Below are 16,756 nucleotides of genomic sequence, written 5' to 3' on the forward strand. Positions count from 1 at the left end.
TCCATTGGTAAGAAGCAGCCCAGGACTTAGCACTGGGCAATACTGGGAAACTATTCCCACCCAGAAGTTGGCGGTGGGTGGTGATGTCTAGCTGCCTTCCCTCTCGTCATACACTGCTAAATTAGGGACGGCTAGTGCAGATAGCCCTGGTGTAGCTTTGTGTGAAATTCAAAACAAACAGTTTAAATTACGATAAAACACGTTGTGATTTAAACAATCTGACGTTTATTGTATTGTGTTTTAAAAGGAAGACATGCAAAGCTTTTTAAAACTTATATGTTTAAAAATAATAACTAAAACAAAAACGTGTCTAAGATGTTTTGAACCTACTCAAAAGAAAAAGTGCTTCTTGGTTTTTTCTTTTTCGCCACTGTGCAAGTTTTCGTATCTCAATTTCTGTAGCCACCTAACGACAGGCTAAGGTAACAAAGCGCAGCAAAAACGAAAGGATCACTGCTTCATGTGATTTGTTTTTTTTTTTTTGTGAGGCGATTTTCCAAGCAAAACATTTAAAATAACCGTATATAATGCGAAAGGTGCATGCTTAATTCACATTAGGAAACAGACTAACTGGGACCGTTTTAAATATTTTACTAGTTTTTATTTGGGTAATAAATATCGAGCTAAAACTTGGAACGTCCCTTGACCCTTAATAAACATCATATCGACTGCAAAATGTTTCTTGTGTGTTGTTTATTTTCACACATTCCTCTTAATTTGACCATTGTAGATTTATGTAGTAAGCATGAAAAATGACATTTCAAAAAAAGAGAGTTCTGTTTGGAGACAAATTAGCGTAATATTTATCACAAATTCTAAACTAATCAATTAAGCTAGGAACTTCAATACCGGGAAAATATCTAGTTGGGCCAATCACTTGAGTAGCAATTTCCTTCGTGGCAGTTTGATGGGTGGAATCTTTAAAATATTACAGAAATCTAAAAGTGGATAGTAAATCATAACATTTGACTGTGCCGAAACACAGCAATACGTGTGACAAGTTCACCACACTTATATGATATTATTTGAAAATAAAACGTTTCACAAGACAAATTTGTCAATACACCAATTACAGTGGAAATATTGGAAAGGAAAACCTTGGTGAAGCTTGTACGGTATCAAAGTTTCTTTGTTCTTTGACTGGTAATATTATATGTATTAACTGAATGTTATCAACAGTGTTCTCGTTTAATGATATAACTTATGACACTGACAGTGTAAGAAATACTACGTGTGTAAATGTCAACAGATTAAATACATTTAGATCAATGTAATTAACATAAAATTAAAAGAAATTCTATTTACACAGTACATATCAATATATGTAGAGTTTTATAATACTTAACCGTCTACACGGGGTGTCACTTTTGAAAAACTGGATCAAGTATGTGAAACCATAAATAATGGGACTGAATGAACAGGATATTGAAAGTTTATTTTATTTATGCACGTTTCTCTTTGGAGCTGTAACAGTTAACTAACACCACCAGTGTTGCAACTCAAAATGATGATACAAGTGTAAACCTTTACCCTGTTCACAACATCCAACCATGTGACTGACGTAGTTTTGGGTCATAAGAACTATTTTTACCGAACTATGCAGGGGAGAATTTTAAACACAATTAACCACAGTATTCGTTGTCTGTCGGAAAAATGGATGCTGAGTGGATGTGGTTAATCTGTCTTATTATATTACTCTTTGTGGTCTTGTGGTCCAGGTGGTTTTATTTTCATGTAGATGGAGATCTAACACTCTTGTGGGCTGAAAGATATGGAAGGTCACCAGGTAATGTTATTCATGATGACGAAAAAGCCACTTGAAGTAAAAATGTATTCTCAAAACGGTTGGTGAAGATTTAAAAAGGTCGGAATGTTGTTCCGTACTTTACTTCAATTAAAGTTTTAATACCCATACCAGCTGTCTTGAGAATACGGGTAAGATTTTAATAACGTTTTCATATGGGGCAGTAATGTTGTTGGGATTATAGTATTTCTTTTCTATATAATAGCACAGAAGCTGAAGTTCGCCAGGTAAGGGTTTGACATTTGAAACTGTGCTTAAAAGACGATGTAATGAAGTCCTCAAAGTTGTGTGATTATTTTTAGTGCATAATTGTTCACAATTAAAGGGTCAATAAGATAAGGTCCTAACGTTGACACACTACACATAAATAATAAGTAACAGCGTAATAAGCCATTGGAATTCTGCAGTTAATTTTACAATGTAACTGTGCACATGGTGAAAATGAGAATTATGGTGAGATAGCCTGGAAAAATAGTATATTGGTTTATAGGTTCATTTATAAATTGTTTATGCTATACGTATCTAGTATGTTTTCTAATTCGAAACAATCATGCTGATAACAATAACCATTTCAATTTTTTTTTCTTAATGGAAGATACCTTACAAAAGAATATAGTTTTACACAGTCAGAGACACTACACAAAACACAGCACTTGACAACAGGCGCAGATAGCCTTGTTGCCTTGGTCCATGAAACGCAAAACCCACTCACTATTTACCATAAATTATGATAAAAACATTTTCCGTTGTGAAAGATCTACTTGTTATTTGTGTTCATAGCTAATAAGTTAGATACAAAACACAAAATGGATCGTAGATTAAAGTCACTTCAAGCATATTTTTCACCATTACTTTTAAAAAGTTTTAGGACAACGCTAAGACATGTTATCAGAAAACCCACTTTGTTATTACAGTTAGTTTCTGACTTATAAAGTATTGCTACAGTAAGATTCTAACTTATAGAGTATTGCTACAGTAAGTTTCTAACTTACAAAGTATTGCTACAGTAAGTTTCTAACTTTTAAAGTATTGCTACTGTAACTTTCTGACTTATAAAGTATTGCTAATATTCTAACAAAGAGCTTTTCCTATCATATAAATGCCGACATCTTTACTCTTGACTTATGAAAAGGTCAATCGGGAAATCCTATCTCAACAACGATCATCATGTATGTGTTTTCATCTTATTGTGAGAACACGTATTATACCACCATGATAATGGATACATTACCAGACATCAGTTTTTGTAGTTAATTGGAAGTTTTTGTCTACCTCTAAGATTTCAGCAGATAGGTCATTCCACGTGTTTGTGAGATCATCATTATCCTATTCGTTCAGATAGAAGTTCAAAGTACTTCAGTGTTATGTCTTGAGTGTCCCAATTTTTACCACTATGTTCAATACTATCGCTGACCATCGTTTTTCTACAATTGAAAACAGGCTTAATATTGATAACTTTCACAGTTTCTGTCCACTCAGAAATGTGAAACACACTGAAAAAAATTTCAAAATATATTCATAAAATTGCGTTAATGAATTGTTGCAAACAGTTTCTGAACGATACAGAGAGACACAAACCACTAATATATATGTTTTAATATGGTCAGTTTTACCAAAGTGCTCTTGTCATCCACGTCAGCTGATTATCCAAAAAGGAAAACTTCAAAGTTAATGTTAATAAATGTTAAAGTGAAGATATATTGATGTATATGGCTTTTATTAGCTGAGTTACGTGGTAAAGTTGCATGGATCACAGGGGCTTCTAGTGGAATTGGAGAAGCATTAGCTTACGAGCTGGCTAAATATGGAGATAGACTAGCTTTGTCTGGAAGAAATGTAGACAAGTTGGAGGCCGCAAAGATAGAGTGTATAGGTTAGTATTATCAAAATAAAAAAAAAGAAATCGCATTCTTAAAACTGAGACTGGTGTTAAAAAGACGTAAATAACATCTTTGTTTATCTATAGCAATCTCTTATCCATCAGATATTAAAGAACTTTAGTAGTTGTCGATTTTCTGATCACGTGAAAACACACTATCTATACATATACATACTAATAAACTAAACGCCTATAATATAACTGGAATGAATCATTGGAGTAAAATTTACTGTAAATATTATGGATTATTATTTGTGATGAGAAAGTTAAATAGGTGTAACTTTAACAGAATATGTGGCAAAGCTATGGGAAGTAACAGTTTCCTTTTACTTAAAACAGAGAGCAACAAAGAGTAAAATTAAAACATAAATATGTAATACTTGAGCACGTTAACTCGCCATCATCAGATACGAAAACAATAAACAACAAAACTGTTCAATAAATATTCATGGAAACAGCAAGTTACAGCACCAGAAGCAGTGTTGTTGGTGACTGACGTTTATAGAATTAGAAACAGCATTGTCAGCTACTAACTGTTATAGTAAAAAAAACAAAAAAAAAAACAGCACTGCTAGTTACTAGCAGTTATAGCACTAGAAACAACAGTGTCATTTTCAAAAGGTTAAAACACCATAAACTGCATTTCAAATTGTTGGAGATTGTAACACCAGAAACAGAATTTCCCATTCTGACAGTTAGAGAAGAGAACCAACATTTTGAGTTACTGATGGTTGTAGCGAAAAAAACAGCATCAATAATTAGTGACGGTTATAGTACCATAATCAAAACTTTTAATTACTGACAGTTATAGCACCAGAACCAACACTCTTAATTATTGACAGTTATAGCACTAGAACCAACACTTTTAATTATTAACAGTTATTGCACCAGAACCAACACTTTTAGTTATTAACAATTATAGAACCAGAACAAACACTTTTAGTTATTGACGGTTATATGACCGGAACATACACTTCTAGTTATTGAAGTTATAGCACCAGAACCAACACTCTTAATTATTGACAGTTATAGCACTAGAACCAACACTTTTAATTATTAACAGTTATTGCACCAGAACCAACACTTTTAGTTATTAACAATTATAGAACCAGAACAAACACTTTTAGTTATTGACGGTTATATCACCGGAACATACACTTCCAGTTATTGAAGTTATAGCACCAGAGCCAACACTTTTACTTATTGACGGTTATAGTACTATTTATGAATTAAGATAGCGGAGGGTCTGGATACTTTTATGTAATATATTTTCTTATTTTAAAATTGTTTTGTTTCTGATATGATTGCTTATTTTGGACTAAAAAACTTTGATATTAAGATTATTTGAATGTTTTGATATTGAAAGGTCAAATTGTTACGTAACTATAAATTAGAAAATTGCAAAATGTGTGGCACTGATTTATTGATATTCAGTTTGTTTCCAATGAGGTATTTATTGAATATTCTATTTAAAAGCTGTCTGACTGCCTTTCCTATAAATTTATGGATTGTTTGTTTTTGTGGAGAGGGGGTTAATACTTTGTGGTTGACCACTCACTACCTTATATTTTGTTTTTAATCTGTATTTGCACTGTGAGAAAAGTTAAATTTTAGAATTTTGCTTCCAAAGACAGAACACCTTCGGACAACTATTTGACACGAAGATCTAGCCCTGTGAAATAAGTACTTTTAAAACAATGATGTAGGTAATTGATAAGCCCGGATTTTCATGCACCAAAACTAATTTTTCCATTTTAAGTCCGAGGTTCGTTAAAAGATAATGACGTCTTTCTAGTGCCCTTTGACATTACGGACTTTTCCAAACACTCGAAATTCTTTCAGAAAGTTGTTGGATACTTCAAAAAGGTATGTAAGTGCAATACATACATTAAATTTTCAAAGATTGAGATTTATGTAAGGCGGTTACATTTTCGAGCAATTTGTCTTTAAGCATTGTAGTAAATAATTTTTCAAGTTTAAACGCCTTTTATGTCTTTGTATATATAAACTAAAACTGGCTAAGGCTTAATTGCGTTTGACATTGAGATTTGGTCTCTAGTACCTCATCCTTCAGTTTTTGCAGAAGATGCTTTCTATCATGATGGAATGAGATTACAACTCTAGGCCTTCCCTTCAATTTGTATGTTACCCATGGTCTTAGCTATGATTCATTCCAATCAATAGTTAGGTACTTTTGATAGCACCAGATTTGCAGCTAAGCCCTGGTTTCTGTTTATGCAGTACTTTCATGAGTACCCCCGTCTTCTGCTTCCTCTTTGATCATCTCTCTGAAGGCAACCATCATCTGACATTGTACACCAAACTATGCATAAGCTCAAGCTTCAGGCATGTAGATTATGTACACTTTTGAACATTATCAGTGTTTAATTTCTAAGATTACCATATATCTGGGTCAGCCTTTGCTTAGTCCTGCAATGGACATGTATCAATGGAAATGGCACACATGTCACCATTTGTGTATTGAGAGGAGGTTGAATCTGCTTTAATCAGAAGCACCAATCATAACTCATTTTTAGTCTGGATTTGTGTCAAGAATTTTACATCTTCCAATGTTTCACTGCATAAGGCAGCCTTATTTAACACTTTTCAATCATAGAGACAAAATATTCTTTGAGTCCCTAGTACTCTCTGGACTACCTGTGTTGTTTTGAGTTTTTTCTCCCAAATGGCCATTGCAGTTACCTAACTTGTAAGTAAAGGTGGCATTACATTACATTTATCAACATCCATTTGAGTCCTTGGCCTCACATGCCATGTATTACTTGTCCCTCAAGTTTATTTTAATAGTACGTTGCATAGCCACCAACAGTTTTAACCTTATGTTCAAGAGCACCTATCACAATCTTTGGGTTATTCTGATGAAACAGTGAGATTCAACTGTCACTATTATAATACACTCACAGTTGCAAAGTGTGGAGTGCATTTTCACAGCAACAGTATTTAACCATTAACTTTTAAATTCAGTCTTGATACATTACCTCTAGGCCCTGCTTGGATCAAAGAACACTTAATGAAAATGAAATTATTACTGTGTTTATAAAATGAGAGCTTCACATCAACAAAATATAATAACTTATGACTGCATACTTAAATGGTACAGGGCAGGAGAATGTGTTTTATACACACTTTTACACTTTTTTGATATGCAAATATTTAATATATTTTAATTTCAGTTTATTTGGGATGAGGAAAGTTACCTGGTTAAACACATTTTAATTTTGCTTGTTTCAGTAATAATACATGACATTGTGTACTAAATGGTAATTAGCCAAGTTTCTTGCAAGAAAGATGGGTAACAATACCTGCAACTAAAAAGTAGTCTCATCTGTCATTTAATTAGATAATGGCCAAGAATTTCGACCATGCCAGCACAAATGGATAACGGCCACTTGTAGAATAGCATTCCCTGTGCAAACCTGGCTTAAGTTGTTGTTGTATTTTTTAGTATTTTCCACAGTTAGTCAGATTCATGTTGAAATTTTATATCACTAAAGAATTTATATATATTGCAGAGATCTTACACTTGAGGTTTCGAAGAGATTGTGTACAGGTTTTTAGATCTATGGTAACATTTGTAACTTCTTTATAATTTTATATATTTTAACTTGGTTTAAAATTATTCAGCTTTGTAGTTTACCATACAAATGGGGACCAATCACTAGACTGGTGAGGGAGAGATCACTTTGTTTTATTTCCTCTTTCTTGCAAGTATAACACATAACAAACACTCTTGCTTTTGGTGTTTCATATTGAAATTGTGCTTTTGTGAATAGACTTTGTACTTTTACACCTTTCAACTTTGAGACTTTCTTTCAGTCATACCCAGTTGGTGATCTGAAAGATGCACAGTCACACACCATAGACTATTTTGTAAGAGCCTCTAATTAGTGAGTCTAACTGACTGCTTTGTGAGAAAATAATTCTCAGGAAAATACCACATTTATAGCAACTGTATAATATTTACGCTACAATAAAATTACGAGAGGTATTTTAATTTTGTGAATCGTCACCACTTAATACATGTGTTTTCAAACACTCAGTGTGTGCATTTTGAATGGTTCCTTATAAAAATGCATATTCTGTGTACAGAGATTATAATTTCCAAAAACCATAATCTTTACAAAAAAACAGAAACAGGAGAACTTGCCCAGATAGACAAAAGCAGGCCAGGAGGTTATCTTTCAAAATCTCACAAGTTGAAAAAATCTAGAACTTGACACAAATGTCAATTGAAAGTATGAATATGGTATGTTGTATGCTATGTCAAAATCTAGTTCTGTACACTATGTCAAATAAGAGAGAATGTGGATGCACAGTATAAGTAAAATAGTACACAACATTAATTAACAGTTGTGACATTAGAGTATACGAAGTTACAAATAGAGAATAAACAAGATGCTACAGGAAAAGTAGATATCTAATTAATTTGTATTATAAGATGCAGCTGAAGTAAAAAATGCAATCCAATTATTATTATTTATCAAAAAGATAACATTGAGGCCTCTTTAATCTGAGCAGTCATAGAATTAGAAGATTTAAGAGCAGTAAACTAAAGAAAAGTTTTTTTCAAGAATGAGGACAATTTGTAATGTTACTGAACTATGCTGTTTCCCAAACTGTAGAGTACAGCAGCAAAAGGAGTTGCAAAACATGTTCATAAGGGGTTACATAAAGTACCAAAAGCTTTTCATTTTTTAATGAGTCTCAGAAATCCATATAAATCACATTCAGGGTAAAATTGCATTCATCGTTCTAATCGGGTTTTTTTTTAACCAATACCAGCATTAAATTTGCAATCATTAAATCATGTGGCCCTGTGGTGGTATTCTGAAGTAATATTTTAGTATCAATAACATTAATGAGAGTCAAAAGTATGAAAACTGAAAAAAAAAGGAATGCCTTGATGTACTACATCCACTGGTCAAGAATATTTTTTTACAGTTGTTTATTGGTAGAAACATTTACACCTTGAAATATAAAAATAATGCATCACAATCATTAAATACATTTTTTAGAAAATTCAAATATTTGATTATACTGCCATTAATTTTTAAAAGCACTAAAATGGGAGGAATCATAAAGAGTGTGTTATTATATTATTTACTTGTATGTTACAGAATATGTGTATTCTTTATGCAGGGACATCAACTGCATTTAGAGCTGTTGGACTTCAAATTCATCAGAAATTCAGAGAATGATTGTCGTATGTTGATTTATCTTATTTAAAAATTGTTTATAGAAAATTCTACAGTATACAGAACTTTCTATGTGTGATTTTAATTGACCTATTGTGTACATTAAAAACATATTGCATGCCTGTAATATATTAAAACAAATTGTACTATTAAATTTTCAATTTTCATCCAACTTCTTTAATATATTTTTTATTTCCAATGCAACCAGTTCTCTTGATCATCTCTAATCTTCCACTGTGGCAGTAAATTTTGACAATTTTACACATTATATTTTTTGTAAGCCCACCTGATTTGGGCTTACAACCACCATTTTTTTCTGTAAGGAAAACATATGCCCATCTTGAATACTAATATAATTTATTTTTAAAAGTTTTCTACATTTGATTGATATCACCAACAGTGCTATATCGCAAAATGATGAAAATCATCTTTTGAAAACAAAACCTGAACTTAGGACTAGCCAGGGCAACCCATTATACTACCCTAAGATATCTCCTGTCATTTTAAACTAGGCTCTCCCACCCCCCTCAGTGGCACAATAGTATGTCTGCAGACTTATAATATTAAAAACTGGGTTTCAATACTCATTGTGAGAAAAGCACAGATAGCCCATAGTGTAGCTTCGTGCTTAACTTTAAACAAACCATTCAATTACTATTACAATTAAACTACAAACACAACAAATGAATTGTACATAGAAATACATAGCTCAACTTGTCATATTTATTGCTTTTAAAATAACTTTTAACACTTGTTATAAAACTAAATAATCATTAAATAAACTAAAAAATAACTTTGAGACTTTACAGTCTTGTACATCCAACATGAGAATCGTCTTCAAGAAAAATATTTATAATATTTTTTATTATACACAAAGATTGTTTTCAGTTCATACTAAAAGTCTTCTTATATGGTCTTAGGGGTAGTGGATTTTTATATTCTAAATTGAAGTCACTGTCTCCTGGCTCTGAACCTATGGCAACCACACTCTCCATGCCCATCTGTACCTCAGTAGCTGCACCAATTAGGTCTCCTCCCCTTTCAGAGTATCTCTACAATAGATTGTTATCATAGATCGTGGTTTTCCCATCTACCTTTGCTTTATAGTATACTATATTGTTATATTCCTGCAATGAAAAGGGTCTTTTCCAATGCAATGACACTTTGTTGTTGGCAATGGGTAGCAGAACTAAAACATTCTATCTGATCCTGAAATGTTGATCCTTGGGACTTCGTGTCACACAAGAGCTCTTGACTACCTTTGTGTTTAACTTTCACTGTAGAACTGCTTTGTAGGTCAAATGCAGTACTGTCCAGTCCTCAATTCTTTAGGTTTCTTCCCCTTTTTCTTGCGATCAACTTTCTCTCAGGCACTGTCCCAAATTTTCTGAAGCAAAGAGTTTTTCTCAGTGCTTCTTTCAGTTCCCATGGACATGCATTTTGGATGTCACTTTCAAAACTTAAAGGGGCTCTTATAACGAACTTGCTCTTCTTGTTCTAACTTTTCTTGAGCTATTGTGGTTACTACAGGTACCTCATTAGCTTCTTTTCTGTCTAGTTTATCCAACCTTCTACTATCTGGTATGTTTCCAATCATCAAATCATAAATTGGTGCCTTCATACACATGACTCCAAGGTTTCTCACTGAGTGTCCACCTGTTTTCTAGCTATGGGTAGCTTTCTCACCATCCCATCAATCAGCACATACCTTGCCCATCATTTGAAACAAGAGTGATTCTCATTACTGCACCCAGTATCTCATAGAACCTTTACTTTCTTGTCCTTGGCATAGCATTCACTTACAGGCATGTTTTGATTTGTTGGCACCTCTTAATGTTTTTCACACACTCCAATAACTACTGGTACCATTGACCCATTTGCTGACTTGAGCTGACCATCAGTTGTGCATTGTTTAATCATGATGGTAGCAATTCCTTCTGTTGGTTAATCTGACATGTCTTGATTCTGTTTCTTCTGGCAGCACCATTAATGTAGATAGCTTCAGCATTTTTATATTGAGAGTTTTGAAGTTGCTCGTTGACAATAGATGTGTACTCACTGACAAAGTGCCTCATTGTATAACAAGCATAACATACCTTCACCTATTTTACTGTTTAACTTCTGTGACTTTTTGTGGAATCCTGGTAATATTCATCCATCACTTGTTTTGACTTGAACTGGTTATCCTTGAGCTTGCCAGTAATACTCCCTCCCTGGGATTCCATATACTGTTCTGCCAGATTGATCATCTCACCTAAATCTGTTGGTGTTCTTTTACTTAGAAACAGTGACATATTAGTGGAGCACGTGATCATGAACTCTTCACATATTAGTATTTTCACACTTGGCAACATCAGTCAACCTTCTAAATGTGCCACAAATACAAATACAGTTTTTCCAGTGAAAATTTGACTTCACTGAATTTCTAGTGAAATTCCCTGTCATCATGTCTGCAAATGCTTGTTCGTCTTTTCCTGTAAAAATTGGACTGAGACAGTTGCCTTTTTCCCAGTTATGATTTTGGGGAAATCTTTCTAACTTCTCCAAGAAAACATTCATGTTGTCTTTTTGTTTACCAAATTTGGACAGGTTTGGTCAATTGACTTGACCCTGTTCTCATTTTTGGGTCTTCATCTTTCTGTTGAAGAGCTTTACAATCTCACTTGTTCTCTAATTCTGTCTGTATGTATTTCCAGTTGCCCCTTTCCTTCTTTTAGCCATTCTTCACAATACAATCAATGTTAAGTTCACCTATGTTATCACAGTTCTATGTGTAGCTTTAAATAATTGTCTTTTTCATCAAAAATCCACAAAGTTTGTTCAGTTACTTTAGTACTTAGTTGAGAAAATGAAAAATTTTTCTCAACTCTGTTATTACAATACAAACTGTAAATACTACACTAACAGTCGCTACTATATACTTTATATGGCTAAAATCATGATCATCCAGTCTATACATACATTTTTCTTCTCATTTTTCTCAACTTTTGGAAATACACAACGGAAAATCCCACCCCTCTAGTAACAATATTACACATACAAGCGAAAACCTAGAAACTTCAAGTGAAATCATGTTAACAATATTACAAAAGGATAGTACAACAATTAAATTACCTACACAATGTTCAACTTGTACAGTGTTACATAATGAAACTTACCATAACTCATTTAGAATAATTATTTTTAACACTCTTCTGATGAAAAGATAATAACCATTAAACATTAAAATACTAAATAAACGAAATAATAACTCCAACACTGAACAGCGTCATATATCCGATACAACTTACGTTTTCATTCCCATCTCTGTCTGTTCTTTCCCTAGTTCCTTGTCTGTATAAGCAAAATACTGAAATCTATTACTCAACAGAGTTATTTCTACAGTTTCTATCTTTTTGAAAGTTGTTATACCTTACACACAAATGTTAAGTTCATCATGAAATCCTGCTGCTATTTCCAACAGTTTACCCTTCACTTTATCTACACCTCTGCGTTATTTAGGAAGCTGTCACATTTTTCCACCAATCTAAATCATATTTCACATCTTCACTTCTACCTCTATTAAAGATACATACCAGTCTGAATTCCTAAATAAAATCTAATGTGTTTATTAAATGTATTAAATAAACTTACTACATCTTAATTTGTTGCTGTATATCAAATTTTCTATGAAATGGTTAATAAATTGTTTAAACTGTACTTTACTAAATAAGGAAATACAATATTTCTATTAGGATAACAAATAAATTTCATTTTACCAGAAGAGTCATATAAACAAATATTGCTTAGGCAATGGATTTGCTGCCTCTTTTTGATAGTTTACTGAAAACGTTTATACGATATTACTTCATATAAAGTTCATTCATCAAATATAACTATGCCCATTATATATTACAAGAAGAGACTGAAATAAAAATAAAAGGTTTAAATATATACTCGTTTCACAAAAAGTAACTTCCTTAACTCCACTAGATCCTTCTGCTTCAATACTTCCTAGTGGATCATACACTGTTGCAACAATTGAAAGGACACACCTATGAATTAATTGTCATACTGGTAGGCAGAGGCAGAAATTGAATTCATCTGATTCGATACACCACTGAGTGTTGAAAACTAGTTCAATGGAAAGCTCGTCAAAGTAGATCTAAGTTCTTCAGTTCTTTAGCTCTTTCCGACTCAGGGACTGCCATCATAACCTCAAGGCTTTGGAAACGAACTTGTGAAGTCGAAGATTTCCTGCATAACATGAGGCTTGGGCACCTCTTATCAGCTGGATGGCTTCTTGAGATGAGCTACAACTCGCCAAGCCATCATCCACATAGAAATCTTGCTTAAGGAAGTCACAGACTTCTTCAGAGAATCTCCCACGTTCATCTGCTGTAATTCTCTTCAAACAAAAATTTGCACAAGCTGGTGAGGATGTAGCACTGAACAAGTGCACTTTCATTTTGAAAATGCAAGGGGTTGTCGAAAGATCACCATTTCTCCACCAGAGAAATCTCAAATAGTCTCTGTGTTCAGGATACACATGAAACTGGTAAAACATCTTGTCAATGTCCCCATAAAAGCCACAGGTTCATCTCAAAACCTACATAGAACACTGATCAAGAAATTCATCAAGTCTGGGCCTTGAAGAAGTTCGTCATTCAGGCAGCCTTCTTGATAACAAATGCTACAATTGAAGACAACTCTGATTTTTCCTGGCTTTTGAGAATGATAAAAGCCATGGTGTGGAATGTACCTTCTGCCTCCTCTCACTATTATTTCGGACATGAAAGACTTGTAGTCTTCTTAATACTGTGAATTCTTCAGCCTAATTTGTTCTAGTTTCTTTTCTGCCAATTGTTTGTTGTTAGATCGGTATGGCTATCCATGGTGTATAAACCTTCCTTGTCTTTGTATGTATTTCTCTTCATCACTGTCATGAACTTGATACCTTCCTGAGACATGGAGTGATCATCCTGCTTGATTTTGTTCTTGGAGAAGTCTGATTCCAATAGTTCAATTACTTGAGGCAGAATCTCCTCCTCTTCTGCACTCATGTTGCAAATGAACTGAACTTCATCAGGATGACGTTTGTTAAATAGCGTCTATTCAAACAGTGCTGGTTCTTCTGGATATGCTCCATCCCAGATCCATTTTCTGAGCAAATGGCTCTCTGTCATGACCAACTATAAAATCACGTGGAGCAATAGCCTCAGGACAATTGAAACCCACAAGAAGTCCAACTTCGCACTTTTGAAGAGGGATTATCTTGTTCTCCAGTTTCCTGAGGTGCTTCCATCTATTTGCAGTGGTTGAGGTTGGGATGTGGTCTCTGTTGAAAGGATGAAGTCTCTTGAATAGGTTGTCAGCAGACAGATTATTGTACCTGAACCTATTCCTCGAACTTGCAGTCCTTTGAACTTTAAACAGTTAATTGTGGAGGTAGATGTCAAAGTGGACAGCTTGAATCTGGCAAGTTCTGGCTCAGAAGTTTATCAGCTGTGTCTTCCAAGATAAAAGTTGTGTCGCTTTATATGTCCAGCAATGCATACACCATGACCTCTGTATCAGGGTCCTCCTTCATTGACAGATAGACTGGCACAATTATAGAGGTCATTCCCTTACCATTACCGTTTGTCGCCTGCAGTGTTACAGAGCCTTCCATTGCAGTCATATTTATTGGGGTGGTTTCATTTAAACGTTCTGTCTGACCATTCAGACGTTTGTAATCGCCATGCAAGCAGGTTGGATGCCGTCCCTTGCATTTGGAGCAATGACTCTTGTTGGTTACATTCTTGGAAAAATGCCCATGAGTGAGGCAGCCGAAGTAAAGCCCATTCTTCTGCTGATAATCTCTTCGCTTAGAAGTAGTTTTATTAATGAAGAACTGACAGTCGTGTAGGGTGGGATTGTTCCTCTGGCAGATGATGCATTCCGTCTTTGAAACCTTTGTCATGTCTGTAACAAGCACATTAGCACCCTTGCTCTGCTTTGGCTTTGTTGGAATATCCCTCTTTGGCTTCAGACTGGCAAGGTAGGACAAAAGATGTGATTGGGTTGCAAGCAATATCAGCTTCCTTACTGAGGAAAGACACAAAGAACTTGAAGGATGGATTATCTTGGTGTTCAGAAACTATTCTGCCCCAACACTGCACTAGCCATTCTGGCATTTTTGCAAGGATCTTTCAATTCTCTCAGCAGTCATTGAAGATTTTCAAACCCTCAACATGGCCCATTGTTACTCGACACTGTTGCAGAAAAATCAGTTTCCTCAATGCTTGGCTATCTCTGCTCCCCACTCTCGGTCATTCTTGCAGCTTGTCCTTGAATGCTTCTGCTACCATGAATGGATTCCAATAACGATCATTCAGGATTTTTCTGGCACTCCAGTAGGCAGATCCTGAATCAAAAGAAAAGGTCCCCACTATTGCATCCTTGGCCTCTCCACCAAGATACTTCTTCAAATAGTGGATTCGATCAATGAGTGCAATTCACCTTGAGTCTATAAGTGCTGCAAAGAAAGCCTTCCACCCTGGATATTTCAGGGTATTCCCTTCAAATACAGAAGGCTCAGGTGCAGCGAGACGACTGATGTTCACCAAATCTATGAACATCTTTACAAGTGACTGTATATCAGGGATAGTTTTTTCTGATGAGGAGTAGCTCTTGGCAACTGCAAGTCATGTTCAGTGCCATCTATGTCGGATGCTTCATCATCAAGAGCTTGCAACTCTGCTTGTTTTCCAAGAGTTCACTAATTATTCATTGTTCTTCTAGTTCATGTCGTTGTCACTGAAGTTCCCCTTGAGCCTCTTGCTCTGCTTTGTGTGCAGACACCTCTGCCTATAGATACCCCAGCTCATGTTCTTTCCTTCTTGTTTCCTTTTCTGCCAGTACAGCTGCGGCTTGAGCAGCGGGAAGTGCTCTCCTCGAGGCAGTCATCGAGCTTGACCTTGTTGACTTGATGACTCAGCTGAAACCTTCCAATGTTCAGTCATTTGTTGTCCCATATGAAGTATGGTCTGGATATCACTCTTTGCTCTGTCTGACAGAAGCATAATATCAGGTGGTACCTCGTTCTCTGTATGATCATGAACCTCAGAGTACAGTCTGTCAAGACAATCCAAACTACTATTCAGCTGTTCCATTGTGACATGAATTATTTCGGGACAACACACACAGTCAAAAAGTTTCTCTGCCTTGTCAAAGATCTGCCTGCTCTACTTGAACCAGATCAAAAACTGGTTAATAACCTCCTCATTCTTTTCCATAGCTTTTAGAGATGGCTCGCAAACTCTGGTACTACAATGAGTATCTAATGCATTTCGAACATTAGTGGAAGCAAGTTTTAGGATGAGCATCTACAGCCACTACAACGTATTGGGAAACATGAGTATGAGTATTGGCAGGGAAAGGAATGTCATTTACAATGAGAATGTATAACAAGTGGCTAAGTACAGAGGCTTGGAAACTCTAGCTAGTAAAGGGAACGAGTGAGAGAGTTCTTTATCAACTTTAACTCTGGTGAAGGAGTTATTTAAAAAGCTAGCTATCCAACAGATAAAGGTATTCAGAATGTTTATGGAGAACAGTTTATAAAGGAGAACATTATGCCATACAGAATCGAAAGCCCGTCTGACATCGAGGAATACACTCACGGCAACCTGGTTGTGGTTCAAGGCTTGGAATAGGGATTCAGTAAGTCTAACAAGGTGGTCAACAGCTTGACGTTTTCGTCAGGAGGTGTTCTGGATATTAGATAAGATGTTATTAGTTTAAGCAAAAAACTAAGTCTATTTGTGATGATTTTCTCTAATAGTTTGTTTAAGGTATCGATGAGGCTAATACGTCTGTTGTTTAAGGAATCAGGCA

At 34.9% G+C, this 16,756-nt stretch overlaps 2 protein-coding genes across 2 annotated transcripts in view; one reads left to right on the forward strand and one right to left on the reverse strand.

The window, feature by feature from the left end:
- Nucleotides 1-1,597: 1,597 nt before the first annotated feature.
- Nucleotides 1,598-3,712, forward strand: LOC143252287 (dehydrogenase/reductase SDR family member 7-like). Its single transcript, XM_076504188.1, has 2 exons — nt 1,598-1,786; nt 3,528-3,712. Exons 1-2 carry the CDS (start codon nt 1,654-1,656, stop codon nt 3,680-3,682), a joined length of 288 nt encoding a protein of 95 aa, XP_076360303.1. The 5' UTR covers nt 1,598-1,653; the 3' UTR covers nt 3,683-3,712.
- A 5,890-nt stretch (nt 3,713-9,602) lies between these two features.
- The window catches only part of LOC143252288 (uncharacterized), a 31,345-nt gene continuing 24,191 nt past the window's right edge, over nt 9,603-16,756 (reverse strand). The window contains exon 4 of the mRNA XM_076504189.1: nt 9,603-16,632. Coding sequence (XP_076360304.1) covers nt 13,089-13,445 — 357 coding nt within the window. The 5' untranslated portion in view covers nt 13,446-16,632 and the 3' untranslated portion in view covers nt 9,603-13,088. The remainder of the gene's footprint in view (nt 16,633-16,756) is intronic.

Source organism: Tachypleus tridentatus, chromosome 6, assembly GCF_004210375.1.
Source record: "Tachypleus tridentatus isolate NWPU-2018 chromosome 6, ASM421037v1, whole genome shotgun sequence".
Classification (NCBI taxonomy): Eukaryota; Metazoa; Arthropoda; class Merostomata; order Xiphosura; family Limulidae; genus Tachypleus; species Tachypleus tridentatus.

Bases quoted from the DNA above. Each gene is read 5' to 3' on its own strand.
- LOC143252287 (XM_076504188.1), top strand. From the start codon at position 1,654: ATGGATGCTGAGTGGATGTGGTTAATCTGTCTTATTATATTACTCTTT. The intron at 1,787-3,527 runs GTAATGTTATTC...GGCTTTTATTAG, and splicing joins AAGATATGGAAGGTCACCAG to CTGAGTTACGTGGTAAAGTT.